Source organism: Bos mutus, chromosome 6 (genome assembly GCF_027580195.1).
Source record: "Bos mutus isolate GX-2022 chromosome 6, NWIPB_WYAK_1.1, whole genome shotgun sequence".
NCBI lineage: Eukaryota > Metazoa > Chordata > Mammalia > Artiodactyla > Bovidae > Bos > Bos mutus.
In genome coordinates this window covers 113,667,938-113,692,430 of record NC_091622.1, presented here as the reverse complement: position 1 = coordinate 113,692,430, position 24,493 = coordinate 113,667,938, and the positions used below count along the sequence as shown (strand labels likewise).

General features: G+C 51.2%; 1 protein-coding gene across 4 annotated transcripts in view; it reads left to right on the top strand.

The window, feature by feature from the left end:
* AFAP1 (actin filament associated protein 1) overlaps positions 1–24,493 on the top strand; it is a 144,901-nt gene that overhangs the window by 87,573 nt on the left and 32,835 nt on the right. For all 4 annotated transcript variants that reach the window (XM_070372760.1, XM_070372761.1, XM_070372763.1 and 1 more), the window contains 3 exons: positions 11,004–11,099; positions 12,479–12,560; positions 18,872–19,021. In XM_070372760.1, the coding sequence (XP_070228861.1) occupies positions 11,004–11,099; positions 12,479–12,560; positions 18,872–19,021 (328 nt within the window). The remainder of the gene's footprint in view (positions 1–11,003; positions 11,100–12,478; positions 12,561–18,871; positions 19,022–24,493) is intronic.

Sequence of the window (24,493 nt, the reverse complement as noted above, 5' to 3'; positions counted from 1 at the left end):
CATGTTAGTGTCTTCATTTTCACTCTAAAGAAATTACTAAATTGCAGTTATTTCTAACAGAGCAGACCTTCCTAAAACAACTCCTTTCAGCTTTGACTGGAAACATCTTTATTTCACGTTAACTCTTTGTGGGAAGTTAGCCACCACTTGTATCGATTGTACCTTTGAGTGTGATGTGTCTTTTTTTCCTGTGACTGCTTTTAAGATTTGTTTGATCTTTGCTTTTTGTCAGTTGACGATGATGTGTCTGGGTATAGCTCTGTAGGTTTTTACCTTTCTCAGTGTTTGAGCTTTTTGTTGTTCTGTGGGTTGAGGTCTTTCAGCAGCTTTGCACCATTTGGGGCTATGTCTCTTCAAGTGGTTTTCTGCCTCATTTTTTTCTCTCCTCCTCTAGTATGTGTTAGGTCACTGGGAATAGCCCAGGGATTTTTGGATACTCTGTTCTATTCTCTTCATTCTCCCGTGTATTTTTGGGTGGGTATTTAGCTTTACCTCTCCTCGAGTTTATTGGTCCTTTCCTCCTCTGTGTCTACTGTGCTTTTAAGCCCATCTCATGAATTATTCTTTTGTAACGTCCCATTTTTCATTTCTAGCATTTTTCTTTAAAAAAAAAAAAAATAGTTTTCATCTCTCTTCTGAAATTCCCTATCTCTTCACACATGTTGTATACCTTTTTCATGATCTCTTTTGACTTCCTATCATAGTTATTTTAAAGTCTCTTGTAATTTTAATGTTTGATTCATCTCTAGGACTACTCGTATTGAATTTATCTCTTGACTTTACATCCTATTTCATGTGCTTTGTGTAAAAGAACAGCAGAGACGTAAGCAAATACTATTTCCTCCAGAAAAGGGTGTGTCCCTTCTCCTGTTAGCTGCTTGTAGGTGGGCTGCCTCAGTCCCACCTGCAGTGGCGGCAGATCTGGACTGGGCTGCAGCTTAACTTTGACTCACGTTGCTACTGTTGTCACATGTTTTCAGGGCTGGTTCTGGAATTTTCCATCAGCGTGCCTCAGGTTCTGAGCTGTCGTGGGAGTCTGGAGCCCTCTGTGTGCTACAAACACAGGGCAGTGTTCTGGACCGCCCTGTTTTCCTTTTTGGCTTGACGAAGGCTAGCTCTTTGGTTTGCTGGGGTCTCCTCTCCGTTCTGCAGTTGGGCCTCTGGCCTCCCATGCCTTGGGAGCAATCTTTCTGTCCTGGTGTGTCTCTAGCTTTTGCAGGTTGGCTGCCTTGCACTCTGGGAGAGCCCAGGTCTCTCTGGAGGAGGGGATCGTCTTCACTGCTGCTGTGAAGCAGCTGCCTTGCACTTGGCCAAAGTTCCGTGTGTCTCGGGGGACATCCCTGAACTCAGCTTCTTTGGCTCTAGCCTTCTGGGCTGTTCTTACACACTCAGTACAGAAGCAAGGGAAGGAGGTGGAGGTGGGTATAGACTTGTTCCGTCACTGCATCACCTTGAGTTTTAAATGGTTATGCCAGCCTTCATGTGGCTGCTGGCCCTTCCCTGGTGGCTCAGCTGGTAAAGAATCCGCCTTCGGTGCAGGAGACCTGGCTTCGATCCCTGGGTTGGGAAGATCCCCTGGAGGAAGGCATGGCAACCCACTCCAGTACTCTGAATCCCATGGACTGTATAGGCCATGGAGTCACAAAGAGTCAGACACGACTGAGCGACTTTCACTTCACTCAGTCATGTGGCTGCTAGAAATTTTCTGGTTTCTCCTCCACCTCCCTGTGGTAGGTCCCCTCCTCCTGCTGTTCTGCCATTTGTGAGGCAGCTGGGGTCACTTCCTTCTTAAGAAGGACTCTTCACTTTTGAGAACTTATCTCACTTAGGCTTCTTTGTATCCTTAATGCTTTAATGAATTAAAAAAATGCTACAATTTTTTTTAGGAAACATTATCCACACTGCTTTGTCAAACTGAGAGTGATGGCTTGTGTGCCTTTTTTGTGGCAACAGAGGTCAGGAGACCCTGTGCTGCGTTTTTATTCATCAGTCTTGCCAGAAGTTTATCCATTTTATTAGTTCTTTCAGAAAAACCCCCAATTTTTCCACTGTTGATGTTTCTCTATGGTACTATTGCTTTCTATTTTATTAAGTTCTCTTCTTTCACTTTGTTTTGGCTTAATTTTCTACAATTATCCAAGTTTCTTGAATTGTATACTTAGATAATTAATTGTTATCCTTCATATATATATATATATATATATATATTTATTTATTTAAAGCTACGCATTTCCGTCTAAGCACAATTTTAGCCACATCCTCTATTCTGATTTTTTTGTGTTTTTTATCATTTAATTTAAAATATTTTCTAATTTCTCTTGTGAGTCCCCTTTTTAATAATGGTTTATTTGGGAATATATAGCTGAGCTTCCAAGTATTGAGTGATTTTTTTTTTAATTTATCTGATTGTTTTAAATTTCTAGTTTAATTCCACACTAGTCCCAGAACTTTATATGGTTTCACAAAGTAGACATTTTGTAGACTTGACTTACTGCTCAGCATGTGGTCAGTTTCGGTATGGATTCTTTGTCTGCTTGTAAGGGGCATGTATTATACATTTGCTGGGTGTACTCTTCTGTAGATGGTTATTTGATCAGTCATGAATTGTCATGTGAAGATCTCCTACATCCTTACTAATTTATTTTTTATGAGTTACTCCAAGGGAGAGATGTGGGAATATCTACCAGTTTGATTATGAATTTATCTATTTGTCTTTATTATTTCCTTCAGTTTTTGCTTAATATTTTTGAGGCTGTGTTCTTTGTTACATGCAGAATTTAAATGGCTGTATTTCAGTTCAGTTCAGTTCAGTCGCTCAGTCGTGTCCGACTCTTTGTGACCCCATGAATCGCAGCACGCCAGGCCTCCCTGTCCATCACCAACTCCCGGAGTTCACCCAGACTCACGTCCATCGAGTCAGTGATGCCATCCAGCCATCTCATCCTCTGTCGTCCCCTTCTCCTCCTACCCCCAATCCCTCCCAGCATCAGAGTCTTTTCCAATGAGTCAACTCTTCGCATGAGGTGGCCAAAGTACTGGAGTTTCAGCTTTAGCATCATTCCTTCCAAAGAAATCCCAGGGCTGATCTCCTTCAGAATGGACTGGTTGGATCTCCTTACAGTTCAAGGGACTCTCAAGAGTCTTCTCCAACACCACAGTTCAAAAGCATCAATTCTTTGACGCTCAGCCTTCTTCACAGTCCAACTCTCACATCCATACATGACCACAGGAAAAACCATAGCCTTGACTAGATGGACCTTTGTTGGCAAAGTAATGTCTCTGCTTTTGAATATGCTATCTAGGTCGGTCATAACTTTCCTTCCAAGGAGTAAGCGTCTTTTAATTTCATGGCTGCAGTCACCATCTGCAGTGATTTTGGAGCCCCAAAAAATAAAGTCTGACACTGTTTCCACTGTTTCCCCATCTATTTCCTATGAAGTGATGGGACCGGATGCCATGATCTTCGTTTTCTGAATGTTGAGCTTTAAGCCAACTTTTTCACTCTCCACTTTCACTTTCATCAAGAGGCTTTTTAGTTCCTCTTCACTTTCTGCCATTAGGGTGGTGTCATCTGCATATCTGAGGTGATTGATATTTCTCCCAGCAATCTTGATTCCAGCTTGTGTTTCTTCCAGTCCAGCGTTTCTCATGATGTACTCTGCGTATAAGTTAAATAAGCAGGGTGACAATATACAGCCTTGGCATACTCCTTTTCCTATTTGGAACCAGTCTGTTGTTCCATGTCCAGTTCTAACTGTTGCTTCCTGACCTGCATACAGGTTTCTCAAGAGGCAGATCAGGTGGTCTGGTATTCCCATCTCTTTCAGAATTTTCCACAGTTTATTGTGATCCACACAGTCAAAGGCTTTGGCATAGTCAATAAAGCAGAAATAGATGTTTTTCTGGAACTCTCTTGCTTTTTCCATGATCCAGCGGATGTTGGCAGTTTGATCTCTGGTTCCTCTGCCTTTTCTAAAACCAGCTTGAACATCAGGAAGTTCATTGTTCACATATTGCTGAAGCCTGGCTTGGAGAATTTTGAGCATTACTTTACTAGCGTGTGAGATGAATGCAATTGTGCAGTAGTTTGAGCATTCTTTGGCATTGCCTTTCTTTGGGATTGGAATGAAAACGGACCTTTTCCAGTCCTGTGGCACTGCTGAGTTTTCCAAATTTGCTGGCATATTGAGTGCAGCAGTTTCACAACATCATCTTTCAGGATTTGGAATAGCTCAACTGGAGTTCCATCACCTCCACTAGCTTTGTTCATAGTGATGCTTTCTAAGGCCCACTTGACTTCACATTCCAGGATGTCTGGCTCTAGGTCAGTGATCACACCATCGTGATTATCTGGGTCATGAAGATCTTTTTGTACAGTTCTTCTGTGTATTTTTTCCACCTCTTCTTAATATCTTCTGCTTCTGTTAGGTCCATACCATTTCTGTCCTTTATCGAGCCCATCTTTGCATGAAGTGTCTCCCTGGTATCTCTGATTTTCTTGAAGAAATCTCTAGTCTGTCCCATTCTGTTGTTTTCCTCTATTTCTTTGCATTGATCGCTGAAGAAGGCTTTCTTATCTCTTCTTGCTATTCTTTGGAACTCTGCATTCAGATGTTTATATCTTTCCTTTTCTCCTTTGCTTTTCGTTTCTCTTCTTTTCACAGCTATTTGTAAGGCCTCCCCAGACAGCCATTTTGCTTTCTTGCATTTCTTGTCCATGGGGATGGTCTTGATCCCTGTCTCCTGTACAATGTCACAAACCTCATTCCATAGTTCATCAGGCACTCTATCTATCAGATCTAGGCCTTTATATCTATTTCTCACTTCCACTGTATAATCATAAGGGACTTGATTTAGGTCATACCTGAATGGTCTAGTGGTTTTCCCTACTTTCTTCAATTTCAGTCTGAATTTGGCAATAAGGAGTTCATGATCTGAGCCACAGTCAGCTCCTGGTCTTGTTTTTGCTGAGTGTATAGAGCTTCTCCATCTTTGGCTGCAAAGAATATAATCAATCTGATTTCAATGTTGACCATCTGGTGATGTCCATGTATAGAGTCTTCTCTTGTGTTGTTGGAAGAGGGTGTTTGTTATGACCAGTGCATTTTCTTGGCAAAACTCTATTAGTCTTTTACTGGGAGTTAAAACCTGAAATGTCGCTCTTTCAGTTGTTTCTTGCTTAAAGAATTGCTCTCTGATTAATCTGTAGATTAACAATCTTCCCTAATGGTACCTTTTTGATGAATAGAACTTGTTAAATCTGAAATCCGCCATATCACGTCTTTACTTCTGTTGTTGCTTCTTGTTTATTTGCTAAGTCACGTCCGACTCTTTGTCCAACAGTATCGTGCCAGACTCCTCTGTCCATGGGAATTCCCAGGCAAGAATCCTGGGGTGGGTTGCCATGTCCTTCTGCAGGGGACCTTCCCTACCCAGGAATCGAACCTGCATCTCTTGTGTCTCCTGCGTTGGCAGGTGATTCTTTACCACTGAGCCACCGGGTAAATCCTTTTTTCACTGGTAATAGTCAGTGCCTTTTGCATCCTGCCCCCGAAATTTTAGCCTATCCCAAGTCGTAGCGATAGAACCTGTGTTTTCTCCCAGAAGTTTTCTGGCTCTGTCTGTTTAGGTCTCTGATTCCTACGTTTTGGTTCTCATGTACAGGATGAGATGTGGGAGTCAAGATCCACCTTCTTACGTATGTATAGTCAGTTGTCTTAAACCACTGAGACACCAGCTTCCGAGACTGGGGACGCACTGCTCGTGCGTGTGCAAGCCCTTACTGGGCTCCGCGTGCTGTCTCCTTAGTCTGTTTGTGTGTCCACAGGTTGGTGCCATGGCGTCTTGCTTGTTGCATCTGTAGAGAGAGCCTTGAAATCCGCTATCATGTGGGTTCCAGCATGGTTCTCTGTTTTTCTAAATGATTAAAAACTTTGAAATCATGTTTTTATGTGTAAAAAACTCAGTGCCGTCATCCTAGTTTTTAATATCACCTTGTCAAGGCCACATCTCTGTGCTTGAACCAGATGTTTTTTCCTTAAAAGAACTGTCGTACAAGGAACAGTGCGTGTTAATCTTGATGACAGCCGGTTAGAACGACAGAAGAGTGAGTGGAAAGCCTGGAAATCTGGAGTGTGTTCTAAGAATGCCTTTAACTCATTATGATATTTTCGGTCATGCAATTTTCCCATTTATCTGTCAAGTGGAAGTAATGCTGATCAGAATGATCAAAAAGCTAGCATGGAAAAGGTATATAAATGCCCCCTTAGAATTATATTAAACAGTTTAAATATATGATTTATTGGCATCACCTCTTAGGATTCCTTGCTTGGAAAGCTCTAAGAACTCTCTTACTTGAATTACTTTATAAAACAAATGTCAATTTCCCTTATTAATATAAATTCCTATTCTCCCATCGTGCCCTAAACCTTTCATCCCAGGCCTTTAGTATTTTGAAAGATGGCTTCAGTGCAGCAGTGAAATGTCTTTTTAGTACATCACACACACCCCTCTGCCAGGAATGAGAAGCCGGGCCTGCACACCCCTCTGCCAGGAATGAGAAGCCGGGCCTGCACACCCCTCTGTCAGGAATGAGAAGCCGGGCCTGCACACCCCTCTGTCAGGAATGAGAAGCCGGGCCTGCGTTTGGCCAGGACATGACTTGACAGAAACTTCTTCAAGGGTAGCTGCCAAATCTGTTTCTCTCCTTTCGGTCTGCAACTTCCATTACCAACAACTCTTGCCAAAGTTAAATTTGTGTGTGTGTGTGTACAGATGTTGAAAACATGAGCCATCTTGTAGGGGTCAGTCAGAATACAAGAGCCAATATTCCCAGAAATGGAGTGGTCAGGTTTCCTACAAAAATGTGCAGAGATTGTGTTTCTGAAGATGAGGGTTCAAGTTAAAAGCAAACAAAAATACCACAGAACATATAACAATTTGTTTTTCTTTTTTTGAAGGATTTGTAACACTGAATTTGGATCCAGTTCCCTTAAATACTTATTGAACTTCTCTCTAAACGTGGCTGTTTCCGAAGAAGTATATTAATATAAAAACCTCCTTTGCAGCTATTAAAAAAAAATAGGTCAATAAACCCTTTATTTAGAACTTCTGAATTAACTCTGCGAGGGCAGCATGGCAGTACATAGCAATCAGAGCAGAAAGTTCCATGAAGCTATAACCTGAAAGAATCCAACGGTTTGATGAAATCTGTGGAAACAAAGACCGGCTTCTGCCCGTGGATCTTTTCCGCAGTGTCTTCCTCTGTGCCTGGGAGGGTAGTCATGAATAATTCCTATTGTTAAATACTTTCGCGATGCTGAGAGGCCACAGGTAATCCCACGCAGCCCCAGGTGCCAGGACCCCTCTGGCCTACCACAGCTGCCTCCATCTGCTCCCTCCGCGGGGACAGTTCACGTTCAGGAAGGGGAACTGCAGGCAGGAGAAGAGGTGCGGTTGGTCTGTGCGGTGTTGTGAGCGCGCAGATTCTGGGCTGGCTTCATCAGGCGAGGCTCCCGTGAGTTACCTTCGATGGCTCAGCAACTGCCCCTGGCTGCAGGGGTCCAGAGACCCCTGGGCTCCTCAGACCTCTGTTTGATGGAGAAACAGGGCCTGGTAATGGGACAGGGGTGAGCGGAGGGGACGGCCAGGGACGAGGAGAGAGTGGGAGGGAGTCAGCGAGGCTGCGGTGTTGGCGATGCAGGCGTGGCTTCTAGTTGATGCGCGCTCTCTCTGTCTCTTTTTTGTTTTTAAAAAGACTTCCCAGCTGCCTGAGGATTTTAGGAATCTGCATGGAGGACCGGGAAAACTGTCATGAGGCTTTACTTACCTCCTGTGATGGTCTAGTCTCTTGCCTTCTGTTTTTCATTCACACCTTTTTTTTCTCATAGAGAACTTCAAGTCCGGTTTATCTCTTCATTCCCTTCTCTTTTTTTTCCCTCTCAACAAACTCTTTTTTTTAGTTGCTGTTACACACGAGGCATTGGGAAAGCCAACCTGAGTGAGGCGGAGCCCCTTCTTTGAAAATGAGCCCAGCTTTAATAGAGGAAGCAGACCAGCGGGTTCACGATGCCCGTGAACGGGCCCCGAGTGTAGCACGGGCCGCCTGTGCCCGTGGAGGGACAGCTGCACTGCATCCCAGGATGCCCGTGCCCGGGCCCTGAGCTTAGCACAGGGCCGCCCATGCCCGTGGAGGGACAGCTGCACTGCGTCCCATGCAGGAGGGTCTGAACAGGCTTCCTGGTCACGTGGGAACCAGGCCGCCCTGGAAGGGTGAGTCCTGTTCAGCCAAGAGGGGAGCACACCTCCCTGGGAGACCCCTGAGGTCTAACTGGAGCTGTGTTCATCCTCCACCTTTGGAAGAAAAAGAAAGAAAAAGAGACAGTTGTGTTTTGCATAAAACCTTTTGCCAGGGATAGATTTCTACAGGTTATGCTTTGTGGGGTTTAGCCTTTTAGTGTGAACTGAGTCCCTCAAGACCCTCAGGGTGTGTGTACAAATGGACACGCGTTCACGTCTGTACCACTCGGATGGAGGAAGAGCGCACGCCGGCTGTGTCGCTGAGCTGTGTGGTGGCCGTCGCTTTGCCCACATTCTAGGTGGGGGGTAGGGCTCACAGGAGGCTCTGCTCTGCGTCTGGAGCCCACTGGGGGTGGGGCTGGGCTGGGATTCAGCCCTAGCTCCTGTCGGACAGGAGCCCAGGAGTTTTCCGTTGCCGCAGCGATGCTGGCGTTGGTGAGCGCGGTCACGTCTTAGTGTGGGTGAATACGCGTGCAGGCGCTGGCTGAGCACCCAGGGTCACATTTTCTCTTAATCCAACCATAAGGACAAGACAGGTCATCTTTCTCCAGAGGAAAGAAAAAGTCTCACCCTTAGATCAAGAGAGCTTGTTCCTTGTCAGCTGAAGGCGTGATAAGCAAGGAGGTGGGGGACTAAAGACTCAGCGCAAAGATAGCAAAAGCAGCACGAAACAGCCAAACTGAGGGAGCCTTCCGCCGGAGACGTTCAGGAGGGGCAAGTCCCCTGCCTGGTGCGCCTGTGCCGGTTTTCAGACGTGAGACTCCGCGAGGAAACAACAGCGGCGAGCTCTCTGGGTTCTTCTCTTTCTTTTTTCCTGTTTTAGTCTCTGGTGCGGATTTCACCCCCATTGCTTTTTCGTAAAGCAGCTGAGCGGCGGGATGGCTGGAGACGCTGTCCCAGCCTCCCCTCAGCTGCTGGCTCCAGTCCCAACCCCAGAGCAAGTCGAGGGAATCTGAATGTGTCTGCTGGGACCCTGTTGCAGAGTTCCTATACAGATAGCTGGGAGTCTGGCATTGCTGTTTTTCTTTTTTTTTGCTCAGAAGGCACTTGGGTTGAACTCAGGTTGCGTCTTAGTTCCAAAAAGAATAGTAGACATTTTGAAAGCTCTGCCTGCTAGCTCCTCATTCACAGGCGTGCACGTTGCACCAGGCCAGGAGCTTGTCTGTCTGGTTTCTTGCGTGTCCTCGGTGATCAGAGCACCTTGCAGGAGCTTAGGGAGGACGGACGGGACAGGGGTGGCTGCGGGGTGGCTGTGGTCAGCAGTAGGTGCCACACGGTGGTCCTCACACCTGAGGGTATGAGCTGGGAGCCCTTCCGGAGCGCTCAGCGTGAACGGTACGGGTGTGGCAGTGAGGACGGCGGCGGTGACCGCAGCCACCGTGTCTTCCTTATGTTGGTACACACGCAGGTGCTGCCTGAGGCATTTTGCATACAGGGTCACATTGGCTCTTAATTCAACTGCAAATACAAGACAGGTCATGTTGACAGACCTTCGTTTGCTAGTGAGGACCCTGAGGTCAGAGAGGGTGCGACTTGGCCACTCCTGCTGTGCTTGCCTCGCAGATGGGTCCGCAGGCGCCTTCTCAGACTCTTAGTGCTTATCTTCCCTGCTTCTCCAGACCCCAGCCGCCCCCTGGCTCTGCAGAGCCCCTCCTCAGGGGTCCCCTCTAGCCATGCCCGCCCGCAGTCTCTCCGCCTCTCTTACAGACACTCCTCCTCCAGGCAGCTTTTGCTGGCCGTCCTGCTCAGCTTCCTTCCTTCCTTCCTCCTGCTCCCTGCTCCTGGAAAGTGTGCTGTCCTGGTTGGCTTCTGGCTTCCGTGTCCACTGCAGCTGGACTCTTGTAGCCACTCCCCTTCTTTGGCTCCATCCTGTTTACTGACCGTGTGTCTTCCCCGAATCTCTGCCCTGCTTTATCTCCCCCCGCCCCACCCCAGATGTGCCCCCTCTAGAGCCGTGAGCACCAGCCTCAGCAATGGCTCCCGGGTCCCGCTGGCCTCTCCTGGCCCGTCTCCCCACACGGCACTCTGGGTTTTCCGTAAACTCTTCACGTCTACACTTTGCACCTCGTTCCCGCTGCCTGGAGCCTTTTCTACCGGTTCTTCCCGTGGCCACGTCCTCTGGCCTTTTAGCTCAGCTTGCATCTCACATGTCATCCTAGGAAGGCCTCCCTTCATCTGACTCAGCCGCCCCTTCCTGTTAAAGACCCTTTTCTATTCTTTGTAGCATTGGTGACTGTCTTACATCACCTTCACTTCTTGGGCGATACTCATAGTTTGCTGTGATATCTAACTTTTACTGGAGTGGAAGCCCCATGAGGGCAGGACTCTCCTGTACATCATTCCCTTCTGTATCCCAGAACCTCTGTTGTTTTCAGGATGGTCTAGACATTTGGCAAATGATAAGTGAATGTGTGGGGCTTCCCTGGTGACTCAGTCGATAAAGAATCTGCCTGCCAATGCAGGAGACCTGGGTTCAATCCACGGGTGGGGAAGATCCAAAGGAGAAGGAAATGGCAACCCCCTCCAGTATTCTTGCCTGGAGAATCTCCATGGACAGAATGAATGAGTGAGAGAATGAACAAATTTATGCCTGGCCTCCCGAGACTTAACTCCAGATGGCACCGACCCTCGGGTTTTCCCGCCGCACCTCTCGCCTCCGCTTCAACCCTCGTGTGAGCATCTCTGCCATTCTGCACTTGCCACAGGTGGTCAGAGAGATCTACAGCGGCTGCAGCGGGCCCGCCGAGCCGGAGTGCCCTCCCCCGCCGAGCTCGCCGGTGCACAAGGTGGAGCTGGAGAAGGTAAGGGGCGTGCTGCTTTCCAGGAATTAACCTTGTGGCTGATTTAGGGCTTCCTGAAAGTCTTAACAGCACCTCTGAGAATTTCAGCATTTCTAGTTGAAAAACAAAAAAAAAAAAAAAAACCAATGCACCCCTGCTGTGCTGCCTGCCGGGTAGGAAGCGTAGGTCAGCTGCTCCACTGACCACGTGGTCTTCATCCTCTCCAGCTGTAGATGCAGGAAAGGAGTGTGAAGGTGTCACAGGCCACTGCCTGTAACATAGCAGCGTGCGATCAGCGGGCAGCTCTGTGTTCTTCTGGAATATGGCAGGTGCTTCCCGAGTGTCCCTTCCCAGAGGCTTATTCCCCACAGACAGGTTACAACCCGATACGCCTGCTGTCTTTCCCTGATGGTGTTCTGACAACATCCCCACCACCCACAATCCCAGCTCTTCCTCTCAGCCCACACAGTGCGAAGGAAACCAGAAGTCAACCCACAGACTGGGGTAAGACATGTGCAAAAGACATCTGAGAGAGGACTTGCGTTCAGAACAGATAAAGAAGTCTCAGAAATCAGTATGAACCAAAAATCCAGTAAGATTACAGATAAAGGTTTTAATAGATGTTTCCCTAAGGATGATGACCCTTCAGGGTCCCTTGGACAGCAAGGAGACCACGCCAGTCAGTCCTAAAGGAAATCAACCCTGAATATTCGTTGGAAGGACTGATGCGAAAGCTGAAGCGCTGGTATGGTGGTCACCTGATGGCCACAGTTTGCCCGTATGTGCAGAGACCCCATTTCTGCGGCGAGCCCCAGCTTCCTGCCCGTGGGGTCCTGTTGGTGGCCTGTCTCCCAGGAGCGTCCTGAGCCCTCCCTGTTGACCCCTGCCCCACCCATGGACAGTTCCTTTCTGTCTACTCTTGTAGCCAGGGCTCTCTAGAGAAACAGAACCAAAGAGTCTGTGTGTGTGTATATACATATATTTTATATGTATTATAAAATATAATTTAAATATAAAATAAAATTCTACACGCAAATGAGAGACTCATTGTGAGCAACTGGCTCAGATGATTATGGAGCCAGGTTAGGATGGTGTGTCTTGGTGAGGGAAATAGTTTATGTACTCCTAATATTTTTTCAAAATTATTTGCCGGAAAAAGTGATGTAGCATGTGTTAGTGTAAGCTCAGTGAGTTTTTCCTTTGTTCTTTTGAAGTTTTTAAAGCTTTTGTGGCAAACCAACCAGATCGTCTTATGTTATAGCTGAGCCCTAACCATCTCCAGATTATTGGAACGTGGCCCACATTTTCTTTCATTTTTGAGATAACATTTGGCTGATCCACGATACATCACTTGGTCAGTGTGGCCATGGTAAGGTAACTTAATCTTTTTATCCTCACAGAAACTGTCTTCAGAGAGACCAAGTTCAGATGGTGAGGGTGTTGCAGAAAATGGAATTGCTATGTGTAATGGAAAAGAACAAGGTGAGTTCTGCTCATGCCAAAAATATATAAACCAAAAAAAAAAACCCAACTCCAAAACAGAAACATGACGACCAGGTCTGTAAATCCTTATTATGTAGAAAATGTCCTCAGTAATTTAGTGATGCAAGTGTCATCGTCCCGCGTTACACAGACAGAAATCCAGAGGCCTCCCTTTGATTAGCACTGTCTCTCCGGGTCTTCATTTTAATGCCACCAAGCCTTGGTCTGGGCATTCTCTTTTTGTCTGGGTATGTTCCCTGCGTGAATTTATTGTATTGTGTCTCTTTTTCTGGGGTTGGGGGTGGGCGCTGTGCCGCCTGGCTTATGGGCTCTCAGTTCCCATCTGAACCGAGACTGAACCCGGCCCCTGGCAGTGAAAGCACCTGCGTTCTAACCACTGGGCAGCCAGGGCTCCCTGGGCCTCCCGTTTTACTGCATGACCCACAGCAGGCTACTTCCTCACCTGATTTATCCCTGGGACAGGTGTGCATCAGGGGCGGGGTGCCAGCATCTCGCTGGGAGACGTGCTTGGGGAGCGGGGGAACCTCATGTAAGTGGAATAGTCTAGCGTTTGTCCTTCTGTGGCTGGTGATTTCGCGTGGCATGGCGTCTTCAGGGCTCATCCCCGTTGCGGCGGGCGCAGGACTCCCTTCCTTGTTAAGGTTGGACAGAACTCCCTTGTGTGGGCGGATCACGTCTCCATTCATCACCGAGGGACATTTGGGTGGCTTCCACCTTTGGGCTATTGTCAGTGATGCTGCTGTGGGAATGGGGGTACAAATACTGATTTTTACTTTTTCCCTGAAGTCAACTTTATAAAGGTGTAAGTTACACATTGTCATATTCAGCCTTTTTGGCATATGACAGACACATACATGTAACCTGCATCGCAATCAAGACGCAGAACACCGCTGTCACCCCCAAGATGTTCCCTGGCAACCACTGACCTGTTTGCTGTCCGGGAAGCGGAATCGTATGGGGTGCAGCCTTCTGGGTCTGGCTTCTCACTCCGGGTATTGCGATTTGGGCGGATCCACGAGCTGAGTCAGTCGTCCGTTCTTTTTCTAGGCTGAGAGGATTCCAGTGTAGATGGGCCAGTTAGGTATGCACTTCCCGACTGGAGAATAGCAGAGTGGTTTCCGGGTGTGAGCGGTTTATGAGTGAGGCTGTTGCAGACGTCCAGGGCAGGCTTTTGTGTGAGCATGTAAGGTCTTCACTTCTCTAGGCTGATGCCTCGGGTGGGGCTCTGCAGCCGCTGGCACTCATGCCTCCTCACCAGCCTTCTGTTGCCATCTTTGTTTTGTTCTTTTTGCTTTGGCCATTTTAATAAGTGCTGTGTAATTGTGCCTTTAGAATGCATTTTCCTGTGACCAACAATGTTGAACATTTTTAATATTTTTTTGCCAACTGTGTATTGTCTTTAGCTGTTGTTGCTCAGTCACTCAGTCGTGTCCCACTCTTTGCAACCCCATGGACTGCAGCACGTCAGGCTTCCCTGTCCATCACTGTCTCCTGGAGCTTGCTCAAACTCATGTCCATTGAGTCAGTGCTATCGTCCAGCCATCTCATCCTCTGTCGCCCCCTTCTCCTCCTGCCCTCACTCTTTCCCAGCATCAGGGTCTTTTCCTGTAAGCCAGCTCTTCGCCTCAGGTGACCATAGTACTAGAGCTTCGTCTTCGACATCAGTCCTTCCAGTGAATATTCAGGGTTGATTTCCTTTAGGACTAACTGGTTTGATCTCCTTGCTGTCCAAGGGACTCTGAAGAGTCATCATCCTTAGGGAAACATCTATTAAAACCTTTATCTGTATTCTTATTAGATTTTTGGTTCATACTGACTTCTGAGACTTCTTTATCTATTCTGAACACAAATCCTCTCTCAGACATCCTTTGCACACGTCTCACCCCAGTCTGCGGGTTGACTTCTGGTCTCCTTCGCACTGTGTGGGCTGAGAGGAAGAGCTGGGCTTGTGGTGGGGTCTTCCCTGTGCACAGCCAGCCCTGTCTCTGCTCCCCAGGTGAGCGGCTCTGCCCGCCCAGCTCACCACACTCTGTCACCGGGGCAGGGGCCTGGGGCACAGATGTCTCCTGGCTCAGAAAGGAAGTCGCTGCAAACGGAAGTGCAGTCCCCCCCATTAAGAGTCTTGGAGCCCAGATCGTCTGGGCTGTTTTGATACGTCACGGTTTACCCCAAAGGGTCATGATCTCTGCCTCGGCCCACGAGATTTTCTAACTCTGTTGTTTCTGTGTGTAATTTTAGTTCTTTGCGTCGGAAGTTGTTCGGTGGAAGGTATCATCTCTGTCTTCACAGGGCACATTATGTGTCATCAGAGCCAGGAAAGCTGTCTTTAAGTTCTGCCCTGAAATTGGACAGCGTGCAATCTCAGGGTTCCTGTTCAGACGCCGAGGCTCAGTGGGCACTGCTGTGGCTGGTCTCTTTCCTCGTTTGCCATTTCCTCCCCTAGTGTCCCTGCCTGAAATTAGGTTCTGCAGAATGGTATCGTATGTCTGGACATACAGATCAGTGCCTGTGTCTGCATCTGACGGTCTCGTTTCCTTTTAACAGGACCAGCCTTTTCTGCTCTGTCAAGGTGACCTTGGTTCAGACACTTCTGCCTGGCATGGAACTTTGCATATAGTCAGATCCCCAGTGGATAACCGCTGAAGGAAGCTAATAGCTTAAGGACATCCTGACCTGCTCCCCGAGCTTTTATCCTTGCTGCACACTCTTGGCCAATTTGCACTTGAGAAATTCCAATAAAGCCCCTTTGATCCCAGCCATGTGTCAGCTCAGACAGATTTCTCTGCTGGCTGCGTGGAGGAAATCCCGAACTCCTGCAGCTTCCCCGGAATGTTAGACTCTCAGCTGAACACGGACACAAGCCAGACTCTGTGACCAGAGCCATAGGGATTGACTCTAAACTCTGGCTTCTTCTTTCCAGGTGTCAGGCCCCGGCATGTAATGAACCAGTGCAGTGTGATTTTGGGTAAATTAGTAGAGTTGCTACTGATACTGCAGCTGATGTGAGAAAAGAGAATTGAGTCCCTGGGGCTGATCTGTGTGGGAGCGACGGTTGTCCCTAACTAGCCCTGCACGCGTTTACCATTTAATCACGGGCTAACGAGTCTGTTGGTGGACTTAGCAAGTGCTAAGTCGCTTCAGTCATGTCCAACTCTCTGTGACCCCATGGACTGTAGCCCACCAGGCTCTTCTGTCCATGGAATTCTCCAGGCAGGAATACTGGAGTGGATTGCCATGCCCTCCTTAGGGGATCTTCCCAACCCAGGGATCGAACCCACATCTCTTAAGTCTCCTGCACTGGGAGGTGGGTTCTTTACCACTAGCGCCACCTGGCAAGCCCCCAGGTGGCATCAGTGGTAAAGCAGGTGAATAGTCTGATGGCATTGGCCCCATGTCCCCATTCCTCCCGCCTGACCAAATGTCAGACGCCTAGACTCTCACTGGTACAGGGACCAGAGACCCGCCTGGGCTTGTGACACTTACGGCTGTAAAACGCTGCGTCACCACCCCTCCCCGCGCCCTTCCCCAGCTTCACAGTGCCGCTGCCTGGACTGTCTCTCCTCCACAAGGTCTGAGTGGAGAGTTCTGAGTCGTTAGGTTTTTCTTTTTAACTCTACTATGTGAATACCATCCACATATTCTTGTTCTATCAACATATTCTCCCGTTCCTACAGCTTTGGCTTTTTCTTCCAAGGATGGCCTCCCTTCTGCTTTTGCAAAAAACAAAAACAAACAAAAAAATCAATCCATGGGCTTTCAGAGAATTAAAGGTCCTTGCTAACGTCTTTTTTTGTAGTCGAGTCCAGCAAGAGCTTTCCCAACAGTAGCAAATCCTCATCAGATTGCAAGTCAGTCTGACAATTCAGCTTTCTCACGCATCACCTAGCAGGGAATGACTGATTCACGCTCCTGAGCTTTGCAGAAGGCGCCTTCTGAGCACAGAGCGCCCTCGTTGAGAGGACCTTCTCAAAGCTTAGCTTGAATGAGACTCTGGTCAGAGATTGTCTCGACGCTCTTGAGAAACCACATAGAAGGGTCACCCACTGCTGCTTTCACTTTGGTTTGGAAGAACTGAAATCAGTGGTTTGGGTATTCCAACCAGGGATTCCATGTCTGACGGCAGCTGTGGAGGGGCTGTGCCTTCAGATCGGGAGATGGAAGCAGGTTCCTGGTGCTTTATTTTACAGGGGGTTGCGTGTGGTGGGAGAGCGTAAGAAGGGGTCAGAGTGACCACCCCGTGTTCTGTGTTTCTAACATGACCTGGTCCGTGTGAGATAGCACAGATGTGCTTGTCTTAGCCCAGGCTGCCTGCCGTAATGAGATGCCACAAGGCCGTGTGGCTTAAACGACAGAGATGCGTTTCTCACAGTCCTGGAGGCCGGAAGCCCAGGATCCAGGTGCCGTCGTGGCTGCCGGTGTTGGCTGCTGGTCGTGGCCCCCTTGCTGACTTGTAGATGGCCATCCCCTCACTGGGTCCTCAAGCGGCCTTGCCCCGCATCCCACAAGGATGCCAATCCTGTCGGACCAGGGCCCCACCCTTAGACCTCACCTAACCATCAGTGCTTCCTGAGGGGCCTGTGTCCAAACACAGCTGTACGGGGCTTAGGGCTTCCCATGTGTGAGACGTGGGAGACGCCGCCATCGTCCATCTGCCGTTCACGCTGTAGTGTGGCTTCTTACTCAACTACATTGTAACTCCTCCTGGCCTCAGACGCTGTTAACTGTCCCTTCTTCCTGGAGAAGAAATCACGGTTCAAGCACAGGGACTGACCTCAGGGACCTCCCTGAGTCAGGGCGGGGAGAGGGGAAAAGGGACACGGAGCCCCGAGGAGGCTGGCCGTTCCGCACGTGGGGTGGGGGGCAGGGTGGAACCTAGAAGGGGGCCCTCGGCCCCACTGAGTGGCCGGCGTGGGGAAGGAAGTAGCGAGTGCCTCCACTTTCAGAGGGCGGGCGTCGTAATCAGGCCGACGGCTTATGGTCTCACATCCGAGTCCTCTTTCTCTGCGGATCCCGTGTGGTTGTGTGTGCTCCGTCTCTGTGGGCAGAGGGGCGCTGAAGGAATGCTTGACTTGCGTTGCCTTTTCAAAGGGTCTGTGCCGCCCTCTGGGTTACAGATAGCGAGATGAGGGGTCCTCCTGGAGAGGCCTGGGAAGGGGCTGTTGGGAGGGGTCTCGGGAGTCAGTGATGGCGTCTGGCCTTGATGCCCTGGGGGCCTCTGGGCCCTCCCAGCTCATCCACACTGAGCAAGGCTGTACCTGACCCACCTGGAGGCTCGGTGTCCTGCGAGGCCCTCGGCTCCAGGGTCAGACACGGAATAGCCCCCGGTGACGGCTCACTTCCCAGAGGTGCTGACGGTCCTGGAGGATCCTCTTTGTCCACCCCGGTCTGCACCTGGTCCCCACCCTGTGATTCTGTCAGAGGTTGTGGACCAAGCCCGCAGGGGCTGGAGAGAGCAGATGGCCGGCGTGGGTCAGGCATGGGAGAGCAGCCGGCGGCCGGCGCTCAGTCTGCCGGGGGGCCTGGGGCTGTGGTCAGCCAGGCACGTGGGTCCTCAGGCATGGCCGCTGGGTCTCAGGCCCTGCCCCCACCCGCCATCACTTACCAAACTGTGGGTTCAGAGTGGCTGGATCTTCCATGTTTCCAGGGGAAGCCAGAGGTCGTCTTTGTGCAAAACAGTCATGAGTTCCATGCGTACAACTGAGCCCTGCCGGCCAGACGGAACCACGGGGCTGGGGCTGGGATGCGAGCCCGACAGGTCGGCGAGGGCTGGCCGAGGCTCCCCGAGGACCGCCCCCTCCACCTGCCGGGCCGCGCCCTGTGCCGCCCAGGATGCGGGCGTCCAGCCTGCCTTCTGTCCCTTCCAGCGTCACAGGCTCTACGAGAGCTGATGCTCTTCCTGCCTGGACGGCTCTGCCCGGGGTTTCTGCACAGACGCTCCTTGTGCTTAGCTCCTGACTGCTCGGCCCCTCTGCTGCGTGACCCTGCCTCAGGTCTACAGAGGCCTTGCCATCGTGAAGCCTCCCCCAGGGGTGCGTGTGGGTGTGTGCACGTGTGTGTGAGCTCATGTGTGCGTGCTCAGCCCCCTCTAGAATACGAGCTTCCTGGGAGCTCCTGTTTGTGCTGTGTTCTCTAGACTCTAGAATCGCAGACACAAAGCAGGTACTCGATGAGTGAAAATTCGGGGAAAGAAAGTTGGCCACAATGCATGCTTTATTGTGACATTTTTTTTTTTCCCCATTAAAGTCTACCATTGAAACATGCCTTTTTGTCATTATCTTTTTTCTTCACAGTTAAGAGGAAAAAAAGTTCCAAATCAGAGGCCAAGGGAACTGTGTCTAAAGTCACTGGGAAAAAAATCACCAAGATCATCGGTTTGGGAAAGAAAAAGCCGTCGACGGACGAGCAGACCTCCTCGGCAGAGGAAGACGTGCCGACATGTGGTGAGACGGGGCGGGGGGCTGTATTACGAGATCTGCCCCTTCCCTGAGCACGGAGACCCTCTGCGGGCGACCTCTGTATTGCGTTCGTCTGAGTCTCATTGGTTGGGATTGTGATCGGTTAAGCTGAGGGAACGGATTACACTTTCACTCCTGTTTTTTTTTAATTCATTTTTTTTTTACACTGCTTATTAATGATGCCCTTGCAAGGGTTTGAGATGACCTCTGAGGTTCTCTCAAGGTGAAAAACAGTCTCTGTTTGATCCCACGAGGCTCTCCCAAATTCCTTTTAAGCAGCTTTAGAGGGAAATGTGTATGTGTCCGGTTGGCCAGCAGAGGTGTGTCAGGTGTGTAAGCACGTTTACACAATCCCCAGCAGCTCCCCACTTAGCCTGAAGTCCTGCAGCTCAGCTGTCAAGGAACGCTCTGCGCCTCAGACTCAGTCGGGCTGGCTGACCCCCGCTCCCCTCACCGGTCTTGGTCCAGTAAGAGGTCTCTGGGCAGCCCTTGTTGGCGAGGCCGGGGCTCCCCTCACCGGTCTTGGTTCACTAAGGGGTCTCTGGGCAGCCCTTGTTGGCGAGGCCGGGGAAGCACCAGGGAGGTGGTGGTGATGGCTGAGACTCCCCTACTGCCCCTGCTCGGCTGGGCCAGGGCACAGGAGAGGAATCTGCAGAGAAAACCACATCCGGTCTAGTGGCAGAGGGCTGGCCTGAAGCAAGGAGTCAGAGACGAGTGTGTGACGGCTGGCTTGTGGTCACAAACCCAAGGGGGAACCAGGTCAGCCACGGGAGAGTCTGGTGGGGACGTGGCCTGGATGGGGCGATGTCAGGGACCATCTCCCTGCAGAAGTGGGACTGTCTGTGTGGTGTTTCCTAGGCAACCACGCTCCCGAGAGTTAGGCGACTCTTCTAAGTGGAAAGTCTTCAGAGTCTGAAAGGTGGACATTCGCTCTTTAAGAAAATGGGGAGTGGGCTGTGCTTTTCAGTGGCGCGGCTCATGGGCTGCTGTCCGTCAGGGCCAGCGCCTCGACGCCTGTGTGCGTGCTCCGTGTTCCACCCCTCTCTCCCACTCTGGCTGAGCCTCTCTTCTGGCCAGGTGTCGGGTTATTTGGGGATGCCAGGAGATAAACAGCTCTTAGATGCTGCCCATTGGTGCCCAAGTTGGGCCCCCCACACACAAAGATGAGTTTATTCAGCTGATATCCCATCCTAGGGCGTGGCTTGTGCTGAGAGGGCGGTGCGAGCCCGGAGGCATGTTGGTCGGGCGGAAGGGTCGATTGTGGAGCGCGGGGCAGGTAGACTTGGGGTGGGGGTGCCTCCCGAGGGGAGGGCAGGGTGGGTTCACAACTTCCCCCTGGCTTTCACAGGCATGGTCCTGAGAAGTCGTGATACACAGGAACCCCCTGGGCCGTTGTGCAGAAGTGCGTGTGGAGCGGAAGACAGCGGGCAGGCAGTGGTGGGGCCTCACAGGGTGGAGGCGTCATCTCGGGGAGGCCCCCGTGAAGTGGCCACTCATGGGTTGATCTGGGAGGGGAGGTGGTGACCTCAAAAGGAGACCAGGGGTCTGGAAGCGCCGTGCACACAGAGGTCCTGAGCTTGGCCTTCGTCAGACAGTCGGGTCACAGAAGCGAGCGCACTGACCCACGTTCTTTGCACGGAGCACAGCCGCCCTGTAGAAGCTAAGCCAGCGGGCAGAGCTCGCGGAAGGACGCGGGATGGGGCATTGTTGATGCCAGGGCCATGCCCTCTGCCTTCCTGGAGCAGCTCACAGCCCTGGCGGCTGGGCTGGTTTCCTCTTACATTGGCCCCTGGAGCCACGATGGGAGTTCGGGGTTAAGGTGGGAAATGGGAATTCTCCAACAAAAGGGGATTACTAGTTTAGCTTTGTTTTTTTTGTTGTTGTTGTTGTTCTCAAAACTGCTCTAGGCCAGTGGAGGAAAGAGAGGTTCTTTCATGAGAAACGTTTGTATGGAAGGGGACTTGGCCACTTGAGGTCCAGGCCGCTCGCTGTGCGGGAGGACGCTGAGCTGAGGAAGGCTGTGGGGCTCGTCCTGAGCCACCCAGGGAGCTGGGGGCAGGACAGGGCTGGCCCACGGGCCTGTCTTGCAGCCCAGGTCTGCCCTGCCCCTCCTGTCCCTCCCAGGGCTTGCCACCTTTGTGACTTCTGTTAGCAGCTGGGGGGGAGTGTGTGCTGGATGGCGCAGTTGCGGTGAGGCAGAGTCATGGGGGTCTGTAGCCCGTGTGGGTTTCCACCAGGTTCTGAGTGGACACCTGTCACCTGTACTAAGGGAACACCCTCTGTCCACATGGTCTTAAAATGATCATCCAGTTCTTGGCTGGGCCAGGGCACAGGAGAGGACTCTGCACGGAAACCCAGGGGGAGAGTGACTGTGTTCAATGACGTTAGAACAGCTGCAAGCCCTCAGGCAGGAGAAGCCGCTGGATGAAGGCTCCCCACCCAGCCTGCCCGAGGAGACTGTGCAGCTGCTGTCCTTGCCAACAGGAAGGGTGGGGCTGCTCCGGGGACAGGGGACACTCCCGGGGAGGGGGCGACTGGGAGCTGAATTGAGATCTCTTCCCTGGCCTCCGGGTGCACCAGAGGAATGCCCATGGGTAGGAGAGGGTGCTCTGCAGGTCCACACTGCCTGGCTGGCCGCGCCCCCCGGCTCTGCCCGACCCACCCAGCTCTCCCTCCCCCTCAGTCGGTGGGCGCTATGCCAGCATCAGCCAGGTCTGCTCTACAAGCAGTCACTCAGCCAAGCTGGTCCAAGACAGGCACGTGGGCCCCTGAGCAAAGACTGCCGTGTCCTTTGCTTGCCCGTCTCCAGCGCTCAAGGTTCCAGTGTCGTCGTCACTGTGTAAGCTCAGCTGTGGTTCCCAGGAGATGTGCGTTTCGCATCTTTCTTTCTTCTCCACCCCGTTTCTGTCTGTCTGGCCCAGGCCCCAGGCCTCTCAGCTGTCCCCCTTCTCCTCCTCTGGACCCCTGCAGGCCACCCAGCGGGGGTTTTGAACCCTTGGACTAATGACGCTAATCGCGTCGTCCTGTGCTGAGTCAGCTGAGGGCCTCTGACAATCTCGTCTCGGTTGGGTTTTCCAGCTTTTCCCTCTAAGTTACTAGATGAAGATGCAGGTTGAATTCACCCCCCACCCCCAGTTTTGTCCCCAGCTCCTAGCAAAGAGCCTGGGATACAGCACCTCAGTAAACACTTGTAGACCGAATGATTACCGTAAGCAAATTGCAGATTCTCTGAGCCTCGGGTTCTCTTCCTGTGAGATGGGCTCATACTCAAAATTACTTTGTTTTCCTTAAAATTGAAGGTAAAATTATGAAACATTAGGCACGTTGCCTACCTCACAATTTACGCTCAGTACCTGGTCTCCATTATTCATTCGTTCACCTGAAAAAGCCTAAGCACGCCAACACGGTCAGCCAGGTAGGTGACTGACGCAGATAGTGTCTACACTAGGAACAGAGACTGATGCAAGGGAAGGGCCCCAGGTGCCAGGATGGAGGCCTTCCTGGAGGCAGTGTAGCCTGGACAAGTTGGAGGGACTTCCTGGTTATTTCTCAGGCCCCTCCCAACTCTAATGTTCAGTGACTCTGATGTTTTCAGCAAGAGTTGTCAGTGGATATGCAGGAAGGTTATACGTCTCACTTTTTATCGTAATCCAGGCACAAAAGATCAGGTGACATTCGGTGAGGGGGAGGGAGGCAGGAGGCATTCTTGGCGTCTGTCACCACGTCAGGGGCGTCTGGAGCTCTTGGGCCCGTGTGCCCCCTGGAGGGCACGCGCTTGGGGCGGAGGGAAGGTTCTGGCGTCAGTGTCTGTGGGGCCAGGGTCAGCTGTTGGCAGCGTCTGGACGTCGGGTCTCCCCTTCCGCCCTCCCGCCGGCAGCCCTTGTTGCTCCTCGACTGCCCTGTTCCCCCCGCCAGTTACAGATGCAGGCCTGCGGAGATGCGAGGAGCAGTGGGAGTCCCCACAGACGTGTGCCCAGAGCACAGAGGTCCCCTGGGCAGCACCACCCTTCCCCGTCCTAGGGGAGGCAGTGGACACTGGCCCCTCAGCCAGGCCTCCTGCCTGCCCTTCTGCGGCGGCTGGGACTCAGGAGCCTCCTGGTCCGCACACAGCGGGAGGCGCGGGTGCCTGCAGCTGCCCCCTCCGCCTGAGCCCGAAGCTGTGCCTGTCGGGTCAGCCTCAGGCCGTCATGAAACTGCACCACGCTCGCCACCACGCTCTTATAAGCAGCCTTAAAGAGTTCTTTCTTCAGTATTCGGAGCAAAGACAGTCTCAAAACATCAAACGGAACTTTGCAAATTGTTCAGATACAGTAACTTCTTACCATGACATGATAAGTGGGAACAAACAAGCAAGAAAAATCAAAGGATTCTGGCATTGTCTTACCGGCAGGGCACTGAAGTGACCAAGGCCAGCCTGCGCCCGGCCCTGGCTGCTCCTTGGTGCCCCCTGGTGGCGGGTGTCTGCTCGGCTGACCGTCTTGGGGTGGACAGGTCCTGTGTTGGCAGCGATCCCATCACAGACTGGCCGTGTGTGTGTGTGTGTGTGTGTGTCTGTGTGTGTCTGTCTGTCTGTCTGTCTGCCTGTCTGTGTGTTGGGGGGATGGGTGTGTGTGTCTGTGTGCCCGTGTGTGTGTGTGCATGTGTGTCTGTCTGCTTGCCTGTGTGTGTGGGGGGGTGGGTGTGTGTGTCTATGTGTGTGTGTCTGTCTGCCTGTGTGTGTCTGTCTGCCCGTGTGTGTGTGTTAGGGGGGAGTGGAAAGAAGACTCCTAGGGGACACGGGGCCTGCCCTCTGGCTCCAGAGGCCTCAGATAGGCCACATGCCATGTCCCTGCGTGGCCTCTCCCCACCCAGGAAGTAGGAATGTGGGCTGCCTCTTGGGAGTGGCCGGTGAGCCTGGCGGGGAGGCCATGAGCCAGATGTGGGCTCGTTTCCGTGGTGCTTGCTGTTTACAGAGACAGGCCTCTTACCCACTTTGGTTCTCATTTCGCTTTTCCCTTTTGGGCACTGTAACTAAAGATGAGGAAGGCGTTAAAATATGGTAATTGCCTGTGAAGTCACGCTCTAAATAAAGTGTGAATCTGTCCAGTGTAATCATTCCTCCTGTGACTCGCATGTTGAGAAATTCACAGCATTTGGTGACTCGGTCAGGGAAGGCGGGCCCCTTCGCCGCTCCACGGGTTGGGTCGTTCTCTTGGCAGGCCGGGCGATGCTCAGAAGCTGCGACACACCCCACACACACAAACACACACCTCCCCAGCCCTGCGCTGGGGACAGGTGCGCCCGCGTGGTGATTCTAAACTCCTGAGGATTCTAAGCCCTGTGGAAGGCCAGAGGAGTCCCGGCACTGCTCCTGCCAAGCCAGACGTGCCTAAAGTCCTCCAGAAACCTTTTAGCTTCTCTTCCTTCACCGTCCCTCCCCGCCGTCTTCTGCGTCAAGGCCAGGTCCCCACAGTAGTG